The following is a 26,509-nucleotide window of genomic DNA, read 5'->3' as shown; positions in this document are numbered from 1 at the left end:
TTGTGCATTGTTACTTATGGTTTGTATTCTGTTTATGCCATGTATTAGGGTTCCTAGTGTTGTCTCTATTTTTTCTTCCATGATCTTTATTGTTTTAGATTTTATATTTAGGTCTTTGATCCATTTTGAGTTAGTTTTTATGCATGGTGTGTATGGGTCTTGTTTCAGTTTTTTGCAGATGGATATCCAATTATGCTAGCACCATTTGTTAATGAGACTGTCTTTTCCCCAATTAACGGACTTTGGGCCTTTGTCAAATATCAGCTGCTCATAGGTGGATAAATTTACGTCTGTATTCTCAATTTTGTTCCATTGGTCTAAGTATCTGTTGTTGTACCAGTACCAGGCTGTTTTGACTACTGTGCTGGTATAATAGGTTTTAAAATCAGGTAGTGTGAGGCCTCCCACTTGGCTCTTCTTCTTGAGTAATGCTTTACTTATCTGGGGTCTCTTCCCTTTCCATATGAAGTTGGTGATTTGTTTCTCTATCTCCTTAAAAAATTCCCTTGGAATTTGGATCGGGATTGCATTGTATCTGTAGATCGCTTTGGGTAGAATTGACGTTTTCACAATGTTGAGTCTTCCTATACATCAGCAACATATGTTTTTCCACTTAGGCAAGTCTCTTGGTTTCTTGCAGTAGTGTCTTGTAGTTTTCACTGTATAGGTCTTTTACATTTCTGGTTAGATTTATTCCTAAGTATTTTCTCTTCTTGGGGGCTATTGTAAATGGTATTGATTTGGTGATTTCTTCGAAGTTCTCCTTGTTGGTGTAGAGGAATCCAACTAATTTTTGTGTGTTTATCTTGTATCCTGATACTTTGCTGAAATCTTCTGTTAGTTCCAGTAGTTTTCTTGTGGATTCTTTGGGGTTTTCGGTGTATAAGATCATATCATCTGCAAATAGAGATACTTTTACTTCTTCCTTACCAATTTGGATGCCCTTTATTTCTTTTTCTAGCCTAATTGCTCTGGCTAGGACCACCAGCACAGTGCTGAATAAGAGTGGTGATAAAGGCATCCTTGTCTGGTTCCCGTTCTCAAGGGGAATGCTTTGAAACTCTCTCCATTAGGATGATGTTGGCTGTTGGCTTTGTATAAATGCCGTTAATGATGTTGAGGAATTTCCCCTCTATTCCTATTTTGCTGTGAGTTTTTATCATGAATGGGTGTTGGACTTTGTCAAATGCCTTTTCTGCATCAATTGATAAGATCATGTGGTTCCTATCTTTTGTTTTATTTATGGGATGGATGACATTGATTGTTTTTCTAATGTAGAACCATGCCTGCATACCTGATATAAATTCCACTTGATCATGGTGAATTATTTTTTTGATATGTTGTTGAATTCTATTGGCTAGAATTTTGTTGCAGATTTTTGCATCGATGTTAATGAGGGATGTAGGTCTGTAATTTTCTTTTTTTGTGGTATCTTTACCCGGTTTTGGTATCAGGGTTATACTAGCTTTATAGAATGAGTTTGGGAGTATTCCATCCTTTTCTATGCTCCGAAATATCTTCAGTAGTAGTGGGGTTAACTCTTCTCTGAAAATTTGGTAGAATTCTCCAGTGAAATCATCTGGGCCAGGGTTTTTTTTTTTGTTAGGAGTCATTTAATTACCTTTTCAATCTCTTCTTCTGTTATAGGTTTATTTAGTTGTTCTACCTGTTTGTGTTAGTTTAGGTAGGTATTGAGTTTCTAGAAATTTTTCCATTTCCTCTAGGTTTTCAAATTTGTTAGAGTACAGTTTTTCATAGTATTCTGTTATGATTCTTTTAATTTCAGTTGGGTCTTTTGTGATATTGCCCATCTCATTTCTTATATGGGTTATTTGCTTCCTCTCCTGTTTTTCTTTTGTCAGTTTGGCCCGTGGTTTATCAATTTTGTTGATGTTTTCAAAGAACCAGCTTTTGGTCTTGTTAACTCTTTCAGTTGTTTTTCTATTCCCGATTTCATTTAATTCTGCTCTAATTCTTATTCCTTTCTTTTGACACCCGAGGGCTTCTTTTGCTGCCCTCTTTCTACTTGTTCAAGTTGTAGGGTTAATATTTCGATTTTGGCCCTTTCTTCTTTTTGGTTGTTTGTATTTATTGCTATAAACTGACCTCTGAACACTGCTTTTGCTGTGTCCCAAAGGTTCTGGTAGGATGTGCTTTCATTTTCATTTGATTCTATGAATTTCTTTATTCTATCCTTAGTTTCTTCTATAACCCAGTAGTTTTTGAGCAGGGTGTTCAGTTTCCATGTGTTTGATTTTTTTTTCCCTTCTTTTTTCTGTTACTGATTTCTACTTGTTTGGCTTTATGGTCAGAAAAGATGCTTTGTTACTTTGAGAGACAGAGTAACAGGGATGCGGGGTCTGGGGACGATGCTTTCAGGGGACATCTATGTCAATTGGCATAACAGAGCTTATTAAGAAAATGTTCTGCATCCTACTTTGGTGAGTGGCGTCTGGGGTCTTAAAAGCTTGCAAGTGGCCATGTAAGATGCATCAATTGGTCCCAACCACTTGGAGTAAAGGAGAGGGAAGAACACCAAAGACACAAGGAAAGTATTGGCCCAAGAGACAGAATAGGCCACATAAACCAAAGACTTCATCAGCCTGAGACCAGAAGAACTAGATGGTGCCCGGCTACTACCAGTGAACGTCCTGACAGGGAACACAACAGAGGGTCCCTGATGGTGCAGTAGAACGATGGGATGCAGAACTCAAATTCTAGTAAGAAGACCAGACTTAATGGTCTGACTGAGACTGGAAGTGCCCCAGAAAGCATGGCCCCTGGTCTGTCTATCACCCCAGAACTGAAACAGTTTCCGAGGCCAACTCTTCAGACAGGGATTGGACTGGACTGTGGGATGTAAAGTGATACTTGTGAAGAATGTGCCTTTTAGTCAAGTAGATACAAGAGACCAAAGGGGTGGCTTCTGTCCAGAGGTGAGATGGGAAGGCAGAGAGAGTTAGGAGCTGGTTGAATGTTCATGGGGAACCGGGCGGAGGGAAGGAGTGTGCTGTCGCAGAATGGGGTGAGTGGTTGGGGTCTCATAACAATGTATGTAAGAAAAAATTCTGTATGGGAGACTAACTTGAAATGTAAACTTCATTTAATTACAACAATAAAAAATGAAAAAAAGAAAAGATTCTTTGTAATATTTCGATGCTTTGGATTCTGTTAAGGCTTGCTTTATGGCCTAATCTGTGGTCTATTCTAGAGAAGGTTCCATGTGCATTGGAAAAGAAAGTATACTTGGCTGCTGTTGGGTGAAGTGTTCAGTATATGTCCATGAAATGAAGTTGGTTGATTGTGGAATTTAGATCTTCTGTATCTTTATTGAGCTTCTTTCTAGATGTTCTGTTCTTCACCGAACGTGGTGTGTTGAAATCTGCTACTATTATTGTGGAGCTGTCTGTCTCTCTTTTCAATGCTGTTAAGAGTTTGTTTTATGTATTTGGGAGCCCTGTCATTGGGTGTGTAAATATTTATTATGGTTATGTCCTCCTGGTGTATTGACGCTGTAATCATTATGTAGTGTCCTTCCTTATCCTTTGTGGTGGATTTTACTTTAAAGTCTATTTTGTCAGAGATTAATATTGCCACTCCTCTTTTTTGAGTGTTATTTGCTTGATATATTTTTTCCCATCCTTTGAGTTTTAGTTTGTGTCTTTAAGGTGTGTCTCTTGTAGGCAGCCTATAGATGGATCATGTTTTTTTTAATCCATTCTACCACTCTCTGTCTCTTTATTGCTGCATTTAGTCCATTTACATTCAGCGTAATTATTGATAGGTATGAGTTTAGTGCTGTCATTTTGATGTCTTTTTTTGTGTATTGTTGATGGTTTTCTTTGTTCCACTTAATTTTCTGTGCTGAGTCATTTTTCTTTATTTTCATCTTTTTCATTGTTGTTGATTTTGTGTTTGCTGAGTCTTTATATTTTTCTAGTTTTTTATTTTGACTTGTAGGATTGTTAGTGTCCTTTGTGGTTACCTAAGTATTTATGCCTATTTTTCTGAGTTTATACCAGTCTTTTGTTTCTTTATATCACCTTGACTTCCTCTCCATATGAAAAATCTATGTCTACATTTTTTAAGTTCCTCTTTTTTGTTTTAATGTTGTCATCTTTTTCATATTGACATCTGTTTCCCTATTTTCAGTGTTTTAGCTTTGATTTACTTTTGTGACTTCCCAGCTGGATTGATATCTGGTTGCTCAGTCCTGTTCTAGAGCCTATCCGGCCTGAAGGGCACCGGCTCCCGCTGGGTCAGGTCTGGCAACTCCTTGGCTGTTTCCGAACTCATCTCTCCCTCTCCCTGTGACTCAGTCCGATTCCTCAACTTTGCCTTTGATGTTCAGGGCTCCTAGATTGTCGTATATAATCGATTCTCTTATTTTTTCAGGTCTTTGTTGTAAGAGGGCCCACAGGAAGTGTCTGACTAGTCCACCACCTTGGCCCCACCTCTCCGGAGCAGCATTTTTGTCTTTTATGTCTGTTAGGCTCCCATGTAAATTCTTACTGAGGAAAAGATTTTAGTGAAAGATTGGAAACCCTTGATGCAGCACAGTTTTCCTCAACCTCTGTCATTCCTGTTAACTGTGGTCACAACTTTTGCCGTATCTGTGTACCACCTGTACTGTTATTTACTTATGTAATTTTTTTAAAAAATGGATTAATTCTTTCACACTCAAAATCTGATCTTGTTCAACCTCCTCCTTTGATAGATGAAGAAACTTAGGCCGGAGATGTTGATTGATAACACCTGGCTGGTGGCAGCCCGAAGACTGGAATCTATGTGGACAGATGTTAGTTGAGAGATTTAGATAAAAGATGATAACTTAAATGTCTCCCCCGGGACAGTAGACAGCAGACAACTGTTTTAGATGAAGAGTGCCATTGATACTTCAAACCACTGTGGATTATCCAACTAAGAAAGAAATAGTTTAGCTTTTGACCCAAGTCTAAAGTTGGCATTTTTACTTTTCTTTAATGATGCTGAAGTCATGTTTCTAATTAGATCTTTTCCGAAGTATGAATGGTCAGCTCTTATTAAATAATCCTTTAATGTCTACAGGGACTTTTTTTTTAGGAAAAGTTTAACTTCTTTCACATTTATATTCAGACTTTGGTAAAATGATCAAAGAATTTTAATAATGTAGTAATTTTATTTGAAATGCTCAAACTCATCCTTTACAGACTAAAAACAATTTTTTTTTATTAAATACAGAAAAAGTAGTCAAATCAGAAAGGTACAACGTCCCAAGTAGATTAATACACCCTGGTTATTCTTTACCCTGTAAATGTAGTCGAATTCTATTCCTAGAGGATTAGATCAACAAAGACTTTTTGTGTTGTTTTTATTTTTTTTTTGTTACTGTGCTTGAATGGAAGAAAGAACTCTTCTCATGATTAAGAAATCTTTGGACCCTGAAATCTTCCTTCAGGATTAAGGAGTATTATTGTATTAGCATACTCACATTGCTGTCAGCTTGAGATACTAGAGAATGTAAAAGGTAGACCTGGAAAAAATTTTTGTTTTGTAATCACTTTTTTCAAAGGAGGATGAAAAGTACAGGACTTTCAAAGTAACTTTCAGGGTGTGGAGTGTTTAAGATTAGCTTGTGCCAGAGACCACAAAACAGGTTTTTATAATGTGCTTTTAATCCAGGCAACATCCTGCCCATTGTTAATACATCTTTGGGGCTAAAAAGGGCTGAGCTGTATTTAATAGTGCTGATCTTAAACCTAATCTCTAGAGTCACACTGGTGTCGGGTGGATTCCGTTTTCACCTTATCAGATTCTTGGCAGTTTGGGTTGATACCTCCACATTTTATGTGTAAGTCAGCATGCATTAGCAGAATGGAATGAAGCTTTTTTTTTTTAAGTGAATTTGAAAGTGTTTTCCTTTCTGCTCTTGTATAATATCATTTATTCCTGATTAGATGTCCAAACAATATAAAGCTGATAGAGTTTTAAAAAAAGAATTACTGTTAATAGGTAACTTGCTCACTCACTAAATATCTCAACTGTAGTGAATTAAGAGAAATTAGTCTATAGTTTCTTTTACACCCAGGAACTCCTGACCTGGACCACATTTTCCACTTTTGTTTACTATTTTAGTTAAGTCAAATGAAATTGTACCTTTTGTGTCTTACGAGCATGACACAGATTACAGTACATTCACAGATGGTTTAGAGGGGATGCCTAAGCTCCAGCTACTTTTGACTCTTTGTTTTGTTGTTTTGTTAGGTGCCCGTTGATTCGGTTCTGACTCATAGCAACCGTACAGGACAAAGTAGAATTGCCCCATAGGATTTCCAGGGAGTGGCTGGTGGGTTTGCACTGCTGACCTTTTGGTTAGCAGCCAAGTGCTTAACTAGTATGCCACCGGGGCTCCTTTGACTCTTTAGGAGGGTGAAATCAGTTTACTTACATTTAACCCTTGCTGATCTTTGACTCCACAAGAATCAACTGTGAGTCGTTGTTGAGTTACACTCAATACTTAATATTGCATCATTTGACACATACATTTTATGGGCCATTAAACTTAATGGAGTTATTTAAATTTACATTTCTATGTTTTAATATTGTTCCCATAGTTACTGCTTCGGACATGAAGATTTGGAAGCCCATTAACTTATGGTATACACAGCCTGCCTCCACGTAGAACTTTTTGTCCCTTCTTGCTCTGTTTTTTTTCCTCAAGTATACTCGAAAACGTGTTTTATACATATGTACATTCATATGCACGTATACATGTACAGGTACATGGAGTTTGGAGTTTGTTTTAATGTAAATGGGGTGCTATGAGTTGCTTTTTTCACCTCACAGAATGTATTGGAGATCTTTTTCCATTTTAGCATTTTTTGTGTCTTGTTCTTTTTAATGTCTGAAGACTATTACTTGCCATTGATGATTTGATATTTAGCTCTCCCTGTTGATAGGCAGTTTTCCTCTTTGCTCGTAAAGCTAAAAAAAGTTGTTTGATTTGAGTATGAGAATGAACATTTTAATTTAATTTTTTTTTTTTCCATCTTGCTTGGTGGGAAGGAAGAGCAGGAACTGATTCGACTCCTAGATCAATTTTCTGTCTACTTAAGTGCTCATCTGCCTGCTGCCTTTTTCCCAGACAGTAAGCATGAGCTTTGGTCACATATTGTGCTTATTTTTCAGAACTTTTTTCTTGCTGTTAGTATTTAATGTTGGATTTTTCTAACTAGGTTAAATATTTATATTAAACTAACACCACAGATTGATAGTTTAAAGCACAGTATGAAAATAGGACAGAATTTCTATATTTATAGCCATTCTTCCTTGGCCACCTGGTACTTTTTTGGTGGTTCTGAAGAAATCTAATTTGTCATTATGGGCATTAAGGGGGGTGGCTGGAGAGCAGCCACATAGATTGTTTAAAACTTCCCTTAAAAAAAAAGTTTTTTTTTTTAGCACTCTTACAATAATACTGTGTTCAGTGAGGTGACATGCCATATAGGTGACTAAGAGTTGTGTACACCAACATTTGGACCATTACATTACATTTAGGAATGATACACATGAACATACACCCTTTTTCCCCCCAGAAAGACTTAGTCCTTTCAAACAGTGTTGCATCCTCTTGTTTTCTTTCTTTCTTTTTCTTTAATAGCAACAACCCTATTTTGGAGACTGAGGAATGAAGGCAGCTGTGAGGGAGGTAGGGGTTACATGGTGGTGAGGAACTCACGGTTGGCATCTTGTGGCTGGCTTTGCGGTACCTGCCAGTGGTGTGAACTCTAAGCCACAGTTTTCTCATCCATAATCAAGGGAGATAAGGGTAATAATAGTTCAGCGGGGTGTTGGGGTTACATGAGACAGCATTTACAAGTCCCCAGCACAGTGCCTGGCTCCTGCCAAGCCCTCAACCAGCAGGAGCCACAGAACACAGCGGTTGGGGGTCAGGGAGTAAGCATCCTAGCTTCAGGTGTCTTTAATGTTCTTGTCATCAAACCAAATAATTTAGTTTTTCCTGTTTGTAAAACACTCTCACTTCCTTCTATATTAAAAGAGAACCAGTCTCGTTTCAACATACCCTATTTTGGTTATGTTTTTGTAAAAGTGATTGATTTCCTTGACTTCCTCCTTACCTTTAGAGTTTTCCAGTTGATGATTTCTTCAGAAAAGTTGAGCATTTCTTAGAATCAGGAAAATCTGAAGAATTTTAAAAGCTCATGGAAGGTTTAGCAGCTTATTAAAAAATTAGATATGTTGCTTTTTCAATAAGCACTGAAAAAGCAACAAATCTAATTTTTTAGTAAGCAGTTTCAGGCATACAAACAAGTGTAGAGAAAATATAATAAGCACTTGTGAGTCTACCTCCAGGTCAAGAAATAAGGTATTAAAAATATGACATAAAAATTCACTTTGTTCTTGCCCAATTCCATTTTCTTCCTTGAGGCCTCCCCAGAAGAAACCACTGCCTTTAACTTGGTGTTTATCACTCAAAGTTGGGCTGTTTTAACAATGTCTTATTCTTTCCCACAGCTATCTGCATCATATTGGTGCATTTACTGATCCGATACAGATTACATTTCTTGCCAGAGAGCGTTGCTGTTGTTTCTTTAGGTAAGTGCATATTGGTGATCCTGTAGTAAAAGCATAACAATAGCTACCATTTTTTGAGGGCCTCCTGAGTGCCAGGAACCACAAGAGGTGCAGTACATATCTGATCTCATTTTAATCCTCACTGCAGCCTGCCAGAAGGATATGATGATCCCATCTTACAGATGAGAACACTGGAGCTTAGAGGGGTGGTGACCCCATCTATTCAGCTCCAAGGTCCTTTCTCGGTAGTAGAACTACCCTCAGGGGTGCACTGACCTCTTCTACTGGGCTATGCTAATGTTGAACTCAGCTAAGGCAAGTAATTGGCAGTTAATTCCTAGAATTACTGAATTTCACAGCCAGAAGGGACCCTCACTTTACAGTTTAGGAAGAAGAAATGGCTCACTTAAATTAATGGCAGGGGCAGATCCAAAGTCTTCAGAGAGCATTCCATTCTATCCCACTTACGGCTCTCTTGTTTCCTATGGCAATTAACAGTTAAGGTAATCAGCCTCAATTTGGAGTGAATGAATCAGCGTAATAACAGGCGTGAACTCACATGCAAGTTCATTGAAGCAGTGAAGGAAGAAGCAGAGACCTTACTTTTCAGTAAATCTTAAATTCAAAGCTAAGATGTGGGTGGGGATGCGTCAGGCACAGTAAATAAGGTTTTACTAAGGTTGGCTGAAACATTTACTGATTTATTATATTGTAGTTTTACTAGTTCCCACTTGGCTACTGATGATATTTAACTTTTCCTTATCATCACTGATACTTTCTTAAGTTAATTTTCTTTGTTTTCTAGATCTTACTTAACAGAGTAGAAATTCTTTTGCAATATAGCTATGGTTAAAGTTAGCTTTAGAAATGAACATTCAGACTCTGTTCACTTACACACACAAAAAAAAAATACACACACACACCCCAGTCACCACCTCCATATGTTTACCTGGATTTCACAGTCCTCTCTTTCCTGGCCTTTTGGCCTCCAGATCCATTTTTCTCTATTTCCCTCAACTGTGGCCATGTGGATTGTTCTGTAACACAATTTGTTTAAATTTTGTTTCAGTCGTCTGGTTCAAGGAGAAAGTTTCAGTATGGTCCTAGTGTGTTTTAACACCTGAGAAGCTTCCTTTTTAAAATAGCCTAAATAGGCTTAGAACCGTTGGCAGGCAGCAGTATCTAGCTGGAATTTAGTAACATTTTGTTTTTGTTTATTTATTTTTGGGGGTTAGTCTCCTATTTATGACAAGTTCCACTGGTTTTCTATTTACAGTAATATGAAGTTTTAAAAGCAAGGTGATTTAAAGAAAAATATTAAACAGTAGTTTTGGAGTTAGATATGGCAAAAATGAGATGGAGGGAAGGTGAAAAAGTAAAGTTTGAGAAACATTGTCTTATTCTGTAGTGCCACCGGACTGCTCTTCGTTCCCTGAACAGGTATTGTGCTTTCATACTCTGGCCCTTTGTGTGCCTGTTGTCCCCCCTGCCTGCAGTGAGCTTCCCTGCCTGGTGACTTGTCAAATGTCATCTCCCTTCTAAAGCCCCCCTCATCCTCCATCAGAATTCAGCTCCTGTTTGTGCTTCTAGAATACCTTGTCTATACTCTGTCTCCTTCCCCTCTATTTTTATAAAAAATCTCATGTGCTGGTTTATTTTATTTTTATAACAGTTTTATTGAGATATAATTCACATACCATACAATTTACCCTGTTAAAGTGTACAATTCAGTAGTTTTTAATATAGTCACAGAGTTGTACAACCATCACTGCCATCAGTTTTAGAACATTTTCGTCCTCCCAAAAAGAAACTCGGTAACCCCCAACCCTCCATTTCTCCACAGCCCTGGGACACCACTAATCTATTTTCTGTCTCTGTAGATTTGCCTATTCTGGGTATTTCATATAAATTGAATCATGAAATATATGGCTTTTGTGACTGGCTTCTTTCATTTAATGTTCCCCAGATTCATCTGTGTTATAGATGTATCAGTACTTTATTCCTTTTTGTGGCCAGCTCCTGCCTGATCTCCCCACATCTACTCCGGTCTATTGCCACCCAGCAGCCAGAGCCATCCTTTTACTGATTACAGATATAATTGTGTCTCTCACACGCACGCACGCACACACGCACACGCACGCTTCCCACTGCCCTCCAAATAAAGATGAACTTACCACTCTGAACTTACTACTCTAATCTACAAGGCCTTGTGTGGTCTGGCCCCACCTACCCCTTTTGCCTCTTCTATTCCTGCCCCACTGACCTACCTTTAGCCCTCGTACTAGTCATCTGTTCTCCTGCTCCAGGATTGAGCTTTGCTGTTCTCTGTGTCTTGAACACATCTCCCCCCGCATTCACCTCGGTAACTCATCCTTCAGACCACAGCTCTCCTGTCACTTCCCCCGAGAAGCTTCCTTGACCACGTCAGATTCCCCATTATCAGCTGTCGCACCACAGTGCGCTTCTCCATTGTAGCGCTCATCACTGTGGCAAGTTTAACTCGTGTGATTATTCTACTAATGTCTGTCTTCCCCACTAGTCTGTGAACGTTGTGAGGGTAGGGCCTTGTGCTGCCTCTCTGAGCTATTATTTATTACAGGGCACACAATTCACAGTAACTTTTGACTTCTGAAACCAAACTTTTCTTAACATGACATCACTGCTGGCCAGCTACGGTCCCTGAGGAAAGCTGAGCTAAGCTTATTTAAGTTTAAGTCCTTAGGTACTGCTGTTATTCTCCTTTATTCCTTCTAACCTTAGCTTTATCAAACCCTAAAGTCTAGCCAAGTTGTCATGTTTTTTATAACCTTAAACTGTCTGCTTCATTTCAAGCAAAATTGTTTACATTCTTTACAGAAGACCATTTACAGTTATATGTAGAGTTTAGAGTTGTATTACTTGTTCTGAATATGCAGCAAGCTTGATTTTCCTCAAGTAAGTTGGTGTCAAGTACTTTATCTTCACTCTCACTAATTCTGACTTCCACTGCCTCAGTTCTGCTTCTTTGACTTTCTATGGAGTTGTCTAATTCTGAAATTTTATTGTTAATCTTCTGGATTTCTGATTGCTGTCTCTATGGATTCTTGCAGCCTATTAAATTTGTCATTATGCTCTTCTCTAATCTTTTTAATTTCCTCTGTTGGGTGTTCTGCATTTTGCTTAATTTCCTTTCTAATTTTTTGATGAGTTCGTATATTAATCTTTTGTATTCTGCCTCCGGTAATTCCAAGAAATTTTCCTCCTCTGGAAAATTTCTAGATTATTTTGGGAGCTTGCTGAAGCCATCATGGATTGCCTCTTTACATGATTTGATATTGACTGTTGTCTCCGAGCCATCAATAAGTTATTATATTTATTTATTTTATGTTTGCTTTCTGTGTCCTAGCTTCTTGTTTTGTTCTGATATGCCTAAATAGGCTGCTTGTATGAGCTAGTTTGATTATTGGCACCTTGGAAGCTCTAATGTCCTGTCACCAGGTGGTTAGATCTGTTACCAGGTATGTGAGCTCAGGAGTCCACCCACTCCTCCTGTATGGACTCAGCTCAGGTACCCAGGTAGATAGCCCCCAAGTGTGTGGTGTAGGCTTTCACTTACAGTCCTAGACAGGCATGGGTGATTGGTCTAGGCACAGGCATCTGGCTGCAGCAGGGGGACACACTCTGAGCAAGGCAGGGGGCTGATGGCCACCCCCTAGTGTCCAGGAGGAAGGTGTGTCCCTGTTCCCTAGAGCACGTAGGTGGGTGGGTTTTGCAGCCAGACTATGAGTACCTAATGCTGTTGGCTGTAAGGACTGGGGGGTACCTCTTATTCATGGGCCCCTTTCACAGGTGGCTAGGTGGTATGGGTGGAGCCACCAGTCCTCAGGCCCCTGATGTGGGAAGGTGAAGACCCTAGTTAATGGGCAGAGCAGTGTCAAATGTCAAGAATCTGCCACTTCACAGCTGAAACAGTTGAAGTTAGGGTTCCAGTATATACCCTGTAGTACTGTAGTAATGAGGGCCTACGCTTTTGAGATGGGCCCACGCAAGTCTATGCAGGTGGAAAGGCATTCAGAGTCCGTGGATCCCTTATGCCTGTGCATAGGCAAAGGAGCTGTGCCTATCCTGGATTCCTGGCTTAGGGGAGCCAGCGGTTTATTTTTCCCATTTGTTAATTTGTTCACTCCCCAAGGCTGGGAGAATGGCTCCGGGTGTGTGACAGATCCTACTTCTGGCCCAGGGGACTCAGCAATTGCTGAAGCCTGTCCAGGACCCAGTGCAGAGTGGGGAGCGGGGAGGTAAATGGGAGAGAGGTTTTTCCCTAAAGGGTGTGTTTTTGATCCTCGCAATAAGCCATACACAAGTACTTATCTTTCGTGGAGGGCTGCTTCTCACTGGTTCTGCACAGCGTGTAGGCTTTCTGGCGTGGGTCTCTCCCAGTGCAGAAAACGCACCTCCCGAGCTCGGCTGCTTGCCTACCTCTCCGCTTACCCGCGAGCTGATCAGGCCTGAAGGGCTCAGGCTCTCACCAGGTCAGGTCTGGCAATTCCTCACTGCTTCCAAACCATCTCTCTCTCCCCCTGCCACTCAGTCCAGTTCCTCAGCTCTGCCTTTGATGTTCAGGGCACCCAGATTGCCACATATAATTGAATCACTTGTTTTTTGGGTCTTTGTTGTAAGAGGGTCCACCAGAAGCTTCTGACTACTCTGCCATCTTCGCAACGCCTGCCAGCAATCTTAAATGTATAATAATAATCGTGGTAATGGTTATCATCAACATTTGTTGAATGCTTGATCTGAGCCAGTTATGGTGCTAGAAGCTGAATAACTCAGGTACAGCTGCTAACTACACTTTACATTTGAGGAAACCAAGGTCCAGAGAGGTGAAAGAGCCTGCTGTTAAGTCGCACAGCTAGGGAGTGGCTGAGCTGTGACTCAGACCATGTCTTCCTGACCCACTGTGCTGTGGTGCCTCTGCATAATGTTAATTCTGAGCCTCTCATTTTTCCGGCCTGCTGATACCATGCTTCTCATTCTCTGTAATCACATACCAAAACTGGTTGGTCTCTGCTTGGTAAGCCATACACTCCAGTTCAGGATCACTTCTTCCACAAATACTGAGTTCCTATGATGTATAGAATTCATATGCAGCAAATATTTCATGAGTAACAACTGAAGCATCCTCACTAGAATCTAAACTCCATTAGGACAGGGGTTTCTGTCACTTTTGTTTACTGCGGCATTCCCAGTGCCTACAGCAGGGTCTGGCACTTAGTAAGTAAATACTTGTTGAATGAATAAATAAATCTACGAAGTGCCACATTCTGGCCTATGAGCTTTTACATTGCCATGTCATTTAAGCCTCATTAACCCCAGGTGGTGCCATATTTTAAGGAGGAGAGGGTAGTGGATGTCTTAGTTATCTAGTGCTGCTATGACAGAAATACCACAAGTGAATGGTTTTAACAAACAGAAGTTTATTCTCTTATAGTTTAGGAGGTTAGAAGGCCGAATTCAGGGTGCCAGCTGCAGGGGAAGGCTTTCTCTCTCTGTCTGCTCTAGGGAAGGTCCTTGTCATCAATCTTCCCGTGGGCTAGAAGCTTCTCAGTTCAGGGACCCTGAGTACAAAGGACGCACTCCCCTCCTGGTTCTTTATTCTTGGTGGTATGAGGTCCCCCTCCTCTCTGCTCGCTTCTCTCTTTTGTATGTCAAAAGAGATTGACTCAAGATACAATCTAATCCTGTAGATTAAGTTCTACCTCATTAACATAACTGCCTTTAATCCTGCCTCATTAACATCATAGAGGTAGGGTTTACAGCACATAGGAAAATCACATCAGATGACAGAATGGTGGACAATCACACAATACTGGAAATCATGTCCTAGCCAAGCTGACACACATTTTTGGAGGGAGGACACAGTTCACTGGATACTATTGATTGTCAGTAAAGAGTTGGCAACCCGTTTTACTCAGAGAGTTCCTGTTCTCTATTTAGCAGGCTCTTCAACTGCACATCTGGGCAGATTCTAACAACCTTAGCTAATGAGATCGCCTTAGAGCTCTAAGAATGCAAAGATCCTTCATTAACATTCCTTTCCTGCTATTAGGCATGTTGAAAATAACCTACATAGCTAATACCCCATTATTCTGGGGCATTCAGCAAAGGCTTAAAAAAGCCACACCCCAAGGAATTTACAGTTTTGCAGAGTTTCATAGTTTCTTAAGAATAAGAACTGTAGTTGGTATGTATTTAGGTACTGAGCACATGTTAAAATTATGGTTCTTCTGATTTGGTTTGGGATGCCAAGTGAAGACCGTCTCTTGGGTGTTTGGGTAACTGCAGGTCAGTGAACACCGGTGCATGTGTTAGGACTCATAGCAGACTTTGTTGGTTGCCTGCCCAAGAGTCATTTCCCTCTTCTTCCTTGAAAATAGAACCCTGATGTTGATCAGGTGTCTTGCCCCAGTGTGCTCAAGGAAGATGGGCCCCTCCAAGTCAAGATTGGTCTTTGCCATCATGGTAGTTTCAGTCTCCTTTGCCAGTGATTTAGTTGAGAGGTATGGGAGCAGCAAGGCAGTGTGAGACCCAGTTCTGGCCGGTAAGACCATGGCAAAGTGTGCTGGGGGTGAGGAGTCCTGGAAAATATTTTCCTCTGATAAAAATAGAAGAGAAATTCCACCTTTCTCCCTGTGATGTGGTTGTATGAGGATTTGATGGTCAGAGCACTGGTAACCATCTTGCAACCACTATGGCTCAAAGACAAAAGACAGAATGCTAAGGATTGCCAAGGGGATAGATGGGAAACCCGGATTCTTGATTGCATTGCTGTTTTGTTGAATTAATAGCTATGGAGCTACCTATTTCGGAGCTACTTTTATATGCAATAATATACACCTATTTAAGTGATTTAGGTGTTCTTTTACCTGCAGCCTAAAGAGTCTTAACTGATGTAGGACTTTTCCCGTTCAAGGGACAAAACCCAATTCAAATGGATTCAAAGGAAAGGAATGGGGGCGGGGGCACACCTGTTGGCTCAAGTAACTGAAAGAACTACCGGTAGGGCTAGCTTCAGGCTTAGCTGGATTAAGTGTCCTGGACTCAGTTCCTCTCCATTTTTCAACAGTGCTTCCCTTAGTTTTGATGTCACTCTCCGGTAGCTCTCTCCAGGCAGTAGGCCCCTACAGCTTCAGGCTTCTTATCCTTATGGTAGCAATTGCGTGGGAAGAGTGGCCTTGTCCTCTCTCTGGTCCCACCAGAAGTCATAGGATGGACTCTGATCATGTGGTGGCCACCCTAGAATGGGAGGTGGGGTGGAGTAGTGATGGGGGGCCAGCCAAGGTTCATTTCTTCATTGATGTAGCAGCACTGTGGTAGGCTGACTAGCCATGTCTCAGGAGAGGGGATGGAAAGTGAGAAGTCTTGCTTTAAATACTAATTTGCTAACTTAGGTGATTAGAAAGCAAAGAATGCTGGTGTCCAGAAAGTATTTTTTATTGTATTAGAGGACATTTGATTAGGATTTTAAAATGCTGATACAGCTATCAAAATATTTCTGTGTTTCATTAAGCTGTATAAATGGAAGGAAAACTTTTTCCTTCTACTGGAGCAAAGTGTAACAAAATATTGAGATGTCCACAGTTTCAAGAACTTCCAATTTTTGTGCCAAAAAAGAACCCAGATGAAGCTGCCAGAGCAAGTGGAGTTTTCGTTCTTACAGGAATAAATTTTCCTAGCCTACCTCTTCCAGTCCAAAGTTACTTTTAAGTCTGCAGTCATTTAAAGAAGGTATTGGTCTTTTGTGTTATGGTTAAGTGTTCAGACTTCCTAAGGAATTGTTGGTGTAGAAAATGACTATCTGCTTTCTAAAAGCATATTTTCTCCCTTCTACTTTATTGTATTTTCAAATGAATGAACAGACTTTTTTCATTCTTTGTTTAAAAAACCCAATATCAACCTGAAGTTCTAAAGATATTTCCTTGGCCCTTGTTCAGAGTTCCCAGGATACTTTATACACTTTATGGAATTCTATAATTTGGGCATATGTTTTTTTCTTGAAAAGCAGTTTTTTGCACAGCTAAACAACAATACAGAAAAAAGAAAAATCCTAATCACTGAAAGCTTCAACTATTTTTATCACGCTTCGTTCTCTTACAAAATTATGTGCAGGCATATACGTATATATTAGATGCCTGCTTGGTTTACTTTGAGTTTATATTATGTTTTTGGTGTGTGTTCTTTTCCTTTTTACTATTCTTTTCATCTATTAGTTGAGTTCACGTATTTATTCTTACTGTCCATATAGTGCTAGAAACCCTGGCGGCAAAGTGGTTAAGTTCTGTGGCTGCTAACCAAAAGGTTGGCAGTTCAAATCTACCAGGCACCCCTTAGAAACTCTCTGGGACAGTTCTACTTTGTCCTGTAGGGTTGCCATGCGTTGGAACCCACTCAAGGGCAACAGGGTTTATATAGTGTTGAGTCACTGTTTATATGTTTTGGACTGGAATCTATAAGGAATGAAAATGAAATAATTATACCGCCCAGTGTCATCTGTTGAATATAGCAAAAACAGAAGTTGATTTTTTTTCATAATCATGCTTTATTTTAGAGCAAGATAAGGCCAGAATGGGGTGGAGTAAAAGACTGGCACATCAAACCAGTCCAGGGTCACTGGCTGGCCATGTGCCCTAATACAAGCTACTTAAGCTCTCTGAACCTTCTTCCCTTCAGTACTCTCTTGAAGATTAGAAGTAATGTAAAGTGACAAATCCTGGAAGAAGGGGCTCAACAAATAATTATTAATTGCTCCTGGTCCTCTGAATGACGACAGTGATGTCCACAATGAGGTGTGTGCACGAAGATCCACTGGGGACAAAAAAAAAATTAGAACTTGTGTTTCTATTTCTTAATCTCGTTCTTTTATATTTTCTATTTTTTGTGTGTATTTTAAAAAATATTAGTACAGTAGCACTTGTATATAATTAAAATTTTTTATTTATCTTTAAATTTTTTATTGTTGTATAAAAACTTTTTTTAAGTGTACCTTGAAGGTGCATGCTCAGATTCTTTTTAGTGATAGGAATGTACAATTTTCTAAAAAATTGAAGACCCTTGTATCTAGGCCATTGTTTCTATCTGCTGGCCCATTGTGTGGTATAAATTAATTTCCTTGGTAGAGTAGATTAATTTGCCCTATCGTTGAACCTCAGTCTTAAAAGCTAAAGGGATAGTTTGCCAATTTAATGCCACATTATAGTTTAGCCCTAGGGCATCTTGAAAGGATTACCCAAGTAATAATAATAATATCATATCATATTTTACAGAGCTTCTTAAAAAAAAAAACCTGTATACCATTGAGTTGATTTTTATTCATAGTGACCCTATAGGACAGAGTAGAACTGCCCCGTAGGGTTTCCAAGGCTGTAATCTTATTGGAAGCAAACTGCCACATCTTTCTCCCACAGAGCAGCTGGTGGATTTGAACTGCTGACCTTTTCAGTTAACAGCCAAGCACTTTAACCACTGCACCATCAGGGTCCTACAAAGCTTCTTAGTGTCTCATAAATAATAATATAGACATAGATTTAGGCAACAGAATAATTACTGATTTTCAAATGTAACTGCTTGATGTGTAATTACAAAAGCTTTCACCATGGTATTAAAAATTTGATATATACATTGCCCTGGTCATGCAGAGGTTAAGCGCTCGACTACTAACCAAAGGGTTGGTGGTTCAAACCCACAGCCATTCCAGGGGCGAAGGATGTGGCAGTCTGCTTTCAGAAAGATTACAGCTTTAGAAACTCTATGGGGCAGTTTTACTTCTCTGTCCTATAGGGTTGCTGCAATGGGTTTTTTGTGTGTGTGTTTATACATTTATAAAGGAAGAAGAAAGTTGAGGTTTTCATAGAGCAGAAAGGACTAGCCTTAAAAATGAAATCTGAAACCTTGAAAAGAGGTTCAGCTTCTGTAGTACTCAGGAAAGTGCAAATTGAAACCTTAAAGTACCACATTTTGGTAAAAATGTTGAAGTATGACGCTTAGCCGGCGTTGGTGAGGATGTGGGGATACTCTCAAACAGTGGTGTGAAATTGGTGCAGCCACTTTGGAAGACAATTGGGCAACATTTTCAGGAATGAAAATGCTCATGCCTTTAATTCATCTGCCCTGGATCTGCCCTAGGGAAGGAAACAAACACGAGGCATGTGCAAGAGTGTTCACTTCAAAACCACTTTTCACACCAGCAGTTGAAGACACCTATCAGTGGGGGGATGGCTAGAAAATTGTGACTTTAAAAAAAAATTGAGACATAATTCACGTACTGTAAACTTCATCATTTTAAAGTGTAGAAGATTGCCAGACTCATCAAGATGGTTGGTTACCTTGGGGCAAGAAGAGGGAGAAGTAAGATGGAGGAAGGGGGTGGGATATGATCAAAAGGAACTTTTGTCTTATTTATAACGTTTTACAAAGTATTCATCAACTGTTTGGTTAACGAAAACTGTTTTTTAAAGTCCTTAAAACATAATATCTAATTTGAAAATAGAAGGAAAGAGCTATTGGGGAGTCGTAGCTGGAGCTGGGTTAGAATGAGTGCTGAGGAGGACTACGTTAGCCTTTCCTGCCACCTAGCAAGTAAATGTACAACTATTTCTTGGTATATATTTTATCTTGGTCCCTTTTAAAAAATACATACGTATATTTTATTGTCTTACTAATACGTAACAATTCAAATAGTACAGAGGTTTGTGCAGTAAAAATTACTTATCTCCTCTTTTCACCTCAACTTCCCGCACTTCCCCCAAACACACAGCAACTAGTGTTGGTGCAGGTCCTTTTCCTAATAAACTTCTATGTCCTGGTGTTTGTTTCTCCACTCCACCCAATAAGATATATTTTTTCAGCCCTATGTTGTTGGTGGAGCCCTGTGACTCACTGGTTAAGAGATTGGCTGTTAACCAAAAGGTTGGCAGTTCAAATCTACCAGTCATTCCTTGGAAACCCTATGGGGCAGTTCTACTCTGTCCAGTAGGTTGCTGTGAGTCGGAATCGAGGGCAATGGGTTGGTTTTTTGGATGTTGTTGGTGGGAAAAGGAAAGCTCCTCCTTTGGTAAGGGAATGGGAAGTCTTTGTCTTCAAGCATCTATGGCGGTGGTCTTCCAGCTTGCTTTGTCTCACCCCCACCAGAGATTGTGATTTAGCCTGTCTGGAGTTCTGCTTGGGTGTCTTTACTTTATAAAAAGCTCCCATGGCAATTCTGATGTGCCAGCACCCGTGGTGCTTCTTGGAGAATTATTTTTGGTAGGTTATTTATGAGAGAGTAATAAGCCTGTCAGCTTTATGGAAACTTGCCTGAACTTAGATGGTCTGTTTTGTTCCAGGAATTTCATAGAATTTTCACTTGAGGTTATTTTCAGTATTTGGGTTGTATCTCTAAGTAAATATTCTGCGTAGAACTGCCATCTGAGCCTGAGAAAGTGCTCCTTGGATTCCTTTTTGAAAATGGTAGAAAGAAGGAGTACAAGGCAAACTTAGCCTTTAAGCCTTCTGCCATTTCACTTCGAAAATGGGTGAATGTAGCAACAATGACAGGCATTAAATCTCCTGGGCCAGGCAGACTGTCCTTGGGTATTGCTTTGTATAGTTTTTTTCTCCTCCCAAATTTTTGTAGACTTCATTATAGTGTGTTTCCCTGGAATGCAAGTGACGAACCACGTGACTCATAAAACTTCACATTTATTTCCATTCTTAAACGTTTTCAGACATAAAACTTGCAGAACTCCATAAAAGTCGTTCAGAGGCGTGATGAATAATGAGCAGTTTCTCTAGAATAATAAACCTGAGTGATCTTTCTCATATTTTAAGTTTATGTTAAACTTTACTTTTTCTCTCCTAGGTATCCTCATGGGAGCTGTTATAAAGATTATAGAGTTTAAAAAACTGGCAAATTGGAAGGTAGGTTTGCCCGACTGTTCATATTCAATATATTCACAATTTTTGTTGGTTCTTAATTTTAGTAACACCGATGGCTGTGCTGGCTTGCTTATCATGACTTATCAATGAAGTTGTTCATAGTGTCCCAGTAACTTCAAAAGAATTTTTTTTTAACATTCTATAAGTTTGGGTTGTTATCTTTACATCTGAGCTTTTTGAGAAAACATAAATCTCACAAAGTTACAAGTGAACATGGGAGCCCTCAGTGTCAGGTTTTGTTGTTATTTATTTGCATTTTTATAGCTCTCATCTAACCCACTTTGCGGGTGCGGGGAGAATCTAATTAGCATTAAACAATGTTTATTGCTCTGAATTCCATTCTGATGGTTGAGGATCATAAAGCATGTTTGTCCAGCACCGCAGAGCTTACAGGGGACTTGATATGCTTTAGTTCACCTTGTCCTCCTGACAACCAGGTATTATCATCCTGTTTTTACAGAGGAAGACACTAACGCTCAGAGAGGCTGGGAAAGGTCCAGCATCACAGAGCTAGGAAGAAAGTTGCTGAGTTGTGTGCTGCATCCACCTGTCTGGCCTTGCCTAGTCAGTATTTTCTGCAGTGTTCCATTGCTGAGGCACATACCCTGTATTTACACAATGGTTATCAGGGTGTGAGCAGCATCTTATGGTACAAGGACTAATTGAAACTTGAATTTCAGCTGAAGCTTGAGTCTCCATATTGAGTAGAGAGAGATTAAAAAGGATCTTACAAAGTTGATTTTGTGGAGGGGAAAGAAATAGGGTTGCTTATAAGGTCCATTTCAAAAAAATTAAAGAATTACAATTAAAATGTATTACATTTGTGCCCCTCCTGCTCTGATGCAGAGCCCTGGTGGTGCAGTGGTTAAGCGTCCAGCTGCTAACCAAAAGGTCAGCGGTTCGAATCCACCAGCTGCTCCTTGGAAACCCTATGGGGCAGTTCTGCTCTGTCCTGTAGGGTCGCTATGAGTTGGAATCCACTCGACAACAACGAGTTTGGTTTGGTTTTTGGTTGCTCTGATGCAGCTCCCAGGTACTAGGATTAATGTACCTGTGAAATGGCAGAGTGTACAGTTTGCAAAACAAGCCTTAGGGTCCAACCTAAAACCCAATTTGAAACTGTTGTAAATAATACTCAGGAAATATTCTGTGTATTAAATGAGTTCTCAAAATGTATACTGAGCACCTAGTATTTATGGACTTCCCTCAGTTGGGGAGGGAGTGGGGGCGATGGGCTGGACAGAACCCACTGGAGCAAATGGTAGGTATATGGTACCTCTCCTTCGTGCAACTTGGTTATTTTTAACAACCCTAACGGTGCCTCATTCTAGCACAAGTGATTTTAAAAGATGAATGGCAAAGGAAATAGCAGAATGAACTGCTTCCAAACACAGTAGTATGCTTTTGGCCTGCAGGGGTTGCAGGCTAAAAACCCTTTCTCCACCCCTAGGCAGGATATAACCTGATGGGTAGATTTCACTTTTCAACCCATTTGTTTGATTTGCAATATTTAAAATTTAAAAATATTATGTATGTTAAATTCTGGATATTTCACATAAAAATCTGAACTTCTAGCTTCTTCTGAAGAAGCAGAAGCTCTGTTAATGCTAGGCCCCCATTCTGGCCAGCAGCTATCAGTAGGCACGAAGTAGTGACTGCTGGCTTGTGTGATTTTTGTGTGGCCCTGGGGAGCTTTTGAATTTGTGACATCTGTTCTAAGTAATAGAAACCTGTTGGCTTAGTGGTTAAGACCTACGGCTGCTAACTAAAAGGTTGGTAGTTCAAATCCCCCAGATGCTCCTTGGAAACCCTATGGGGCAGTTCTACTCTGTTCTATAGGGTCACTATGAGTTGGAATCGACTCGACGGCAGTGGGTTTTTTTGGTTCTAAGTAATGGGTGTCAGGGCATGTGAAGTTGTCTTTCTCTCTTATATGCTTCAGTGTTGTTGAATTTATTTTTCAGTGGATGTGACTTTTCACGTTAAAATAATAATAATAAAATATTAAAATTTGCTAGTACAGACAACTGAAACAACATTGGGTGACGGGTGTAAGTGCCAGAAGAGCCATCCAGGAAACCAGTGCTGTGACCTCAGAAAAAGGCGAGGTTACTAGGCTGGCATAGTTGGGGCAGGCTTCTTGGAGAAGAAGGCATTTGTGGAAAGCCAAAGCAGGAAGCAGAACACCTGTCTAGAAATCAGGTGACGCAGGGAGCAATGGGAGATAGGAGTAATGAAGGTGCTTGGTGTTTTCTTTCCATGAAGCTCTGTTTCCAAACTGTCCTGTGGGCCTACATACTGTCTGTATTGTGATATGTGTAATATTTTCCTTTAAATCTACTTGCTTTCTTACTTAGTATGCATGTATTTTAAAGGGAATATTATAATCCTATTTTAAGTTTGAAACCAATAACTGCTTTCAAACAAAGATAATGAGAACAAAGTGGTACAGGTGCGTGCTGTCTGAAAAAAGGGAGATCAGCACATTGGAGACAGGTGTTTGCCCTGGTAGCACCAAACTGAGGTGCCTGGGATTAATTGGGATTAAAAAAGAATTGAAAGGGACTAACTTTCTTGGTCTGTAGGGTCAGCAGGATGTAACGCACACTGCTCAGGTATCACCTAAAACAACCTTCAGCCATTTTGGAGGAGACATTGCTGAAAGGAGCCTGGGACCTTTCTGTAACACCATTCCCTGTGAGGTGGGGTCTCCTTTTTCCCAGGGACGGGGTTTAGTTTCTGAAACCCCAAAGGGATCTATGCAGTGTTCCCACTGCGCTGATCCTGAGAGTAAGTTCCCTCACAAAACGTAGATCAGCCTGTTTCTTTTCACATAGTCGCAGTCTGAGTCATGTGCTTGTTATACATGCAGTTATTTTAAAACTTAATAAGGCATTTTCAGAAGTCATCATTTGCTTCTATTTTAATTTTTGAATGTTATTCAAGTCTTTATGGTAACAGCTGTACATTTGTAAAACTACATTTAGTCATTCTTTTGAAAAGAGATTTTTACAAGAAATCAGACTGTCAAGATTATAGCATGGAAATTTTCATATGAAAAAGGACCTGATTTTGCAGTATTAAATAGACTATAAATTGCATGCAGTCATTTGGGTTTGAGGACCAATCTATATTTTCTCCAAATCCCACCAACAATTAAAGAGATATATTAACATAGGAAATGAAATTCTCATTGTCATCCCCCACAAAGATGGCCATGTTCTAGAAACATGTTTCATAATGGTACTTTGTATTTGAATCTGAAAGCATGGCAAAGGGATCACTTTACACTCATGTTACAAGTGGCAAGGACATCAGGTGGGGAATAGTTCATCACAATTGCATGTAGGGATATGACAGAGTTGTCTGTGACAGGCCGGGAAAAGGCAGTGGCTCTTTTACAAATGTGTGGGGTTTACTCGAAGTCCCTGGGTGGTGCAAATGATTAACACACTCAGCTGCTAACCGAATGGTTGGAGGTTTGAGTTCACCTTGAGGTGCCTCAGAAGAAAGGCCTGGTGATCTACTTCTGAAAAAGCAGCCATTGAAAAACCTATGGAGCACAGTTCTACTCTGACACCCATGGGGTCGCCATGAGTTGGAATCAACTTTACAGCAACTGGTCTGGTAGGATTTACTCTTCCTCTAAGTGGATTGTTTTAGAGTTTACCATTACCTTTTTCTTGGGGGATTCCAATTCTGGGCTTGTTTTTGAATGCATTCTATCTGAATTAAAATGTTTTCTATACTGAAATCAGTTTCCTTACTAAAAAATAAAAAGCATACTAACTGCGTTTAGAAGCAGTTAATTCTGCTATTTCTTTAGCCAGTCACATTTTAAAATCACTTGTGCTACATTTTTAAATACAGTTTATTTATTTATCTCTCCTTCTGCCCAGTTTTACTATCAGGTAGTTATTTAAACAGGGTACATTTCCACTGGGCCAGGCCCTGAAAGAATAATTACTTTGGCTCTTGATTAATACCTTTTTTTTAAAAATAATATTTTATTGTGTTTTAGGTGAAAGTTTACACAGCAAATTTGGTTCCCATTTAGCAATTTTTTATAAGTTGTTCTGTGACATTGGTTACAGTTTTCACAGTGTGTCAGCATTCTCATTATTTCCATTCTGTTCGTTCTGTTTCCATTGACCTAGCTTCCCTTCCCCTCCTTGCCTTCCCATCTTTGCTTTGGGGTAAATGGTGACCATTTGGTCTCATATAGTTGATTGTTTAAGGGAATACATTACTCACAGGTGATATTGTTTATTTTATAAGCCAATGCTATTATTTTGTTGAAAGGTAAACTCCAGAAATAGCTTCTGTCCCAAGTTCAAAGGTTATCTTAGAGTAATAGTCTCAGGGGTTCCTCTAGTCTCTATTGGTCCAGTAGGTCTGGTCTTTTTTAGGGATTTGAATTTTGTTCTACATTTTCTCCCATTCTATCCAGACCCTTCTATCATGTCCCTGGTGTTATGTTTATTTCTTAATTACACAAATTTCATGACTCTGAAAAGACTCATTTTGTATTTATAGGAAGAAGAAATGTTTCGTCCAAACATGTTTTTTCTCCTCTTGCTTCCACCTATTATATTTGAGTCAGGATATTCACTCCACAAGGTAAGACTCAGGCACACGTTAGTGTTTTTCGTCTGGATGGTTTTTCATGTTTGGTAAGGCGAGTTCCTTGAAGGCTTGGGTTTTAATTTACCAGCAGTGACCTGTGTGAAGTTCATGGGTCTTTCCTGTTAGGTGCATGACAGAGCTGGCCTGCTGTAGAGAAGTAAACACCATCAATTGACGGCTTTAACGGTTCCAGGCAGTGTGGCTTATTGAACCAGTGTTTCCCACAGAGGGGTCCTTTGCCCAGAAAGATGGGCAAAGTGATTTTTAGTGGTGCACAGACAGTACTTTGACTCCGCTTTAGGACACAGACTGACACATAGTAAGAGGACAGACTGGCCTGTGACAGCAGGGACATGTGTCCCAGGCCTGTTGCTTCTCTCAGCTCACCCTCTGGGGCTCTGCCCCTCCTTTGGCCCATCCATCCTTTAGTGTTTCCCCTCTCAGCCCCCAGCTACATTCCTCCTCAGCCCCCAGCCTCCATCTCTTTCACCCCTCTCCCTGGCCCACCTGCCCTCACCCAGTGCGATGGTTACCCCACCTACTTTTGGCTCCTGGCCCTGGAGTGTGGCGCCACTGGCGTCTGCCCAGCGCTCTGCCCTGGCATTTCTGGTCTCTGCCTTCCATCTCCCAGCGGCCCCTCTGCTTCAGGTGGAGGAACTTCTCACTTTTATACTTTTTGTGTGTGGGGGGGTTTTTTCCTTGTCTGTGAGTTTACTTCAAATATAAATGTATTTAAGTTTTAAAGTAAAAAGATGATTCAACTTAAAATATTAATACCACAGCTGTTTTGTGGATGTGACAAAACAATTGTGAAGGTATAAAGGACCAAGGTTGGCCAACCTTTGGAGAAAGGAAAAAACCAGGACATGGGGGCAGAGGAAGCTAGTTCTAATCATGCTCTGCCCCCTAGAGGTTCCTTTTTGGTGGAGTAGAAACAAAATACCAAAACGAAAACACCTAAGAACCCTACCTCCCATGTTTCTTTGAGGTTTACATGAAAGGAAAGAAGGCCTGCAAAGCACCCACCACACTAAATACTGGTAGCAGTTCTTCTTGTTTTTATTAATAATAATATTGTATTTTATTTAACTTAATTCAAGAGAGCTGTGGTTAAAAACATACAAATTAAATCTTTAATTGTCCACCTGGGTACTAAAGCAAAAAATATTCTAAGATGTTCAGTCTAAATTTTTTTTTAAAGTTATTATATGTCAGTCAAAAGAAAAAGTGAAAAGGAAGTTTAATGTCGAAAAATTCCCAAGTCTTACAAACCATTACCGACATCAGATAATTGTTAAAAAGGAAACAAGCAAAAAAGAAATGAAGGTCAACTTCTCTTTCACTCTTTCATTTTGTA

The 26,509-nt window shown here is 39.9% G+C and overlaps 1 protein-coding gene across 1 annotated transcript in view; it reads left to right on the top strand.

Annotated features, from left to right (window-relative positions):
• Positions 1-26,509, top strand: part of SLC9A8 (solute carrier family 9 member A8) — a 70,823-nt gene that overhangs the window by 4,882 nt on the left and 39,432 nt on the right. The window contains exons 3-5 of the mRNA XM_004370255.2: positions 8,515-8,595; positions 20,450-20,508; positions 25,063-25,146. Of these exons, the coding sequence (XP_004370312.1) occupies positions 8,515-8,595; positions 20,450-20,508; positions 25,063-25,146 (224 nt within the window). The remainder of the gene's footprint in view (positions 1-8,514; positions 8,596-20,449; positions 20,509-25,062; positions 25,147-26,509) is intronic.

The sequence above is a fragment of the Trichechus manatus genome, unplaced genomic scaffold, assembly GCF_000243295.1.
Source record: "Trichechus manatus latirostris isolate Lorelei unplaced genomic scaffold, TriManLat1.0 scaffold00008, whole genome shotgun sequence".
NCBI classification, from domain to species: Eukaryota; Metazoa; Chordata; class Mammalia; order Sirenia; family Trichechidae; genus Trichechus; species Trichechus manatus.
Note: the sequence above shows the minus strand (reverse complement) of the source record. Positions and strands in the feature narration are given on the sequence as shown.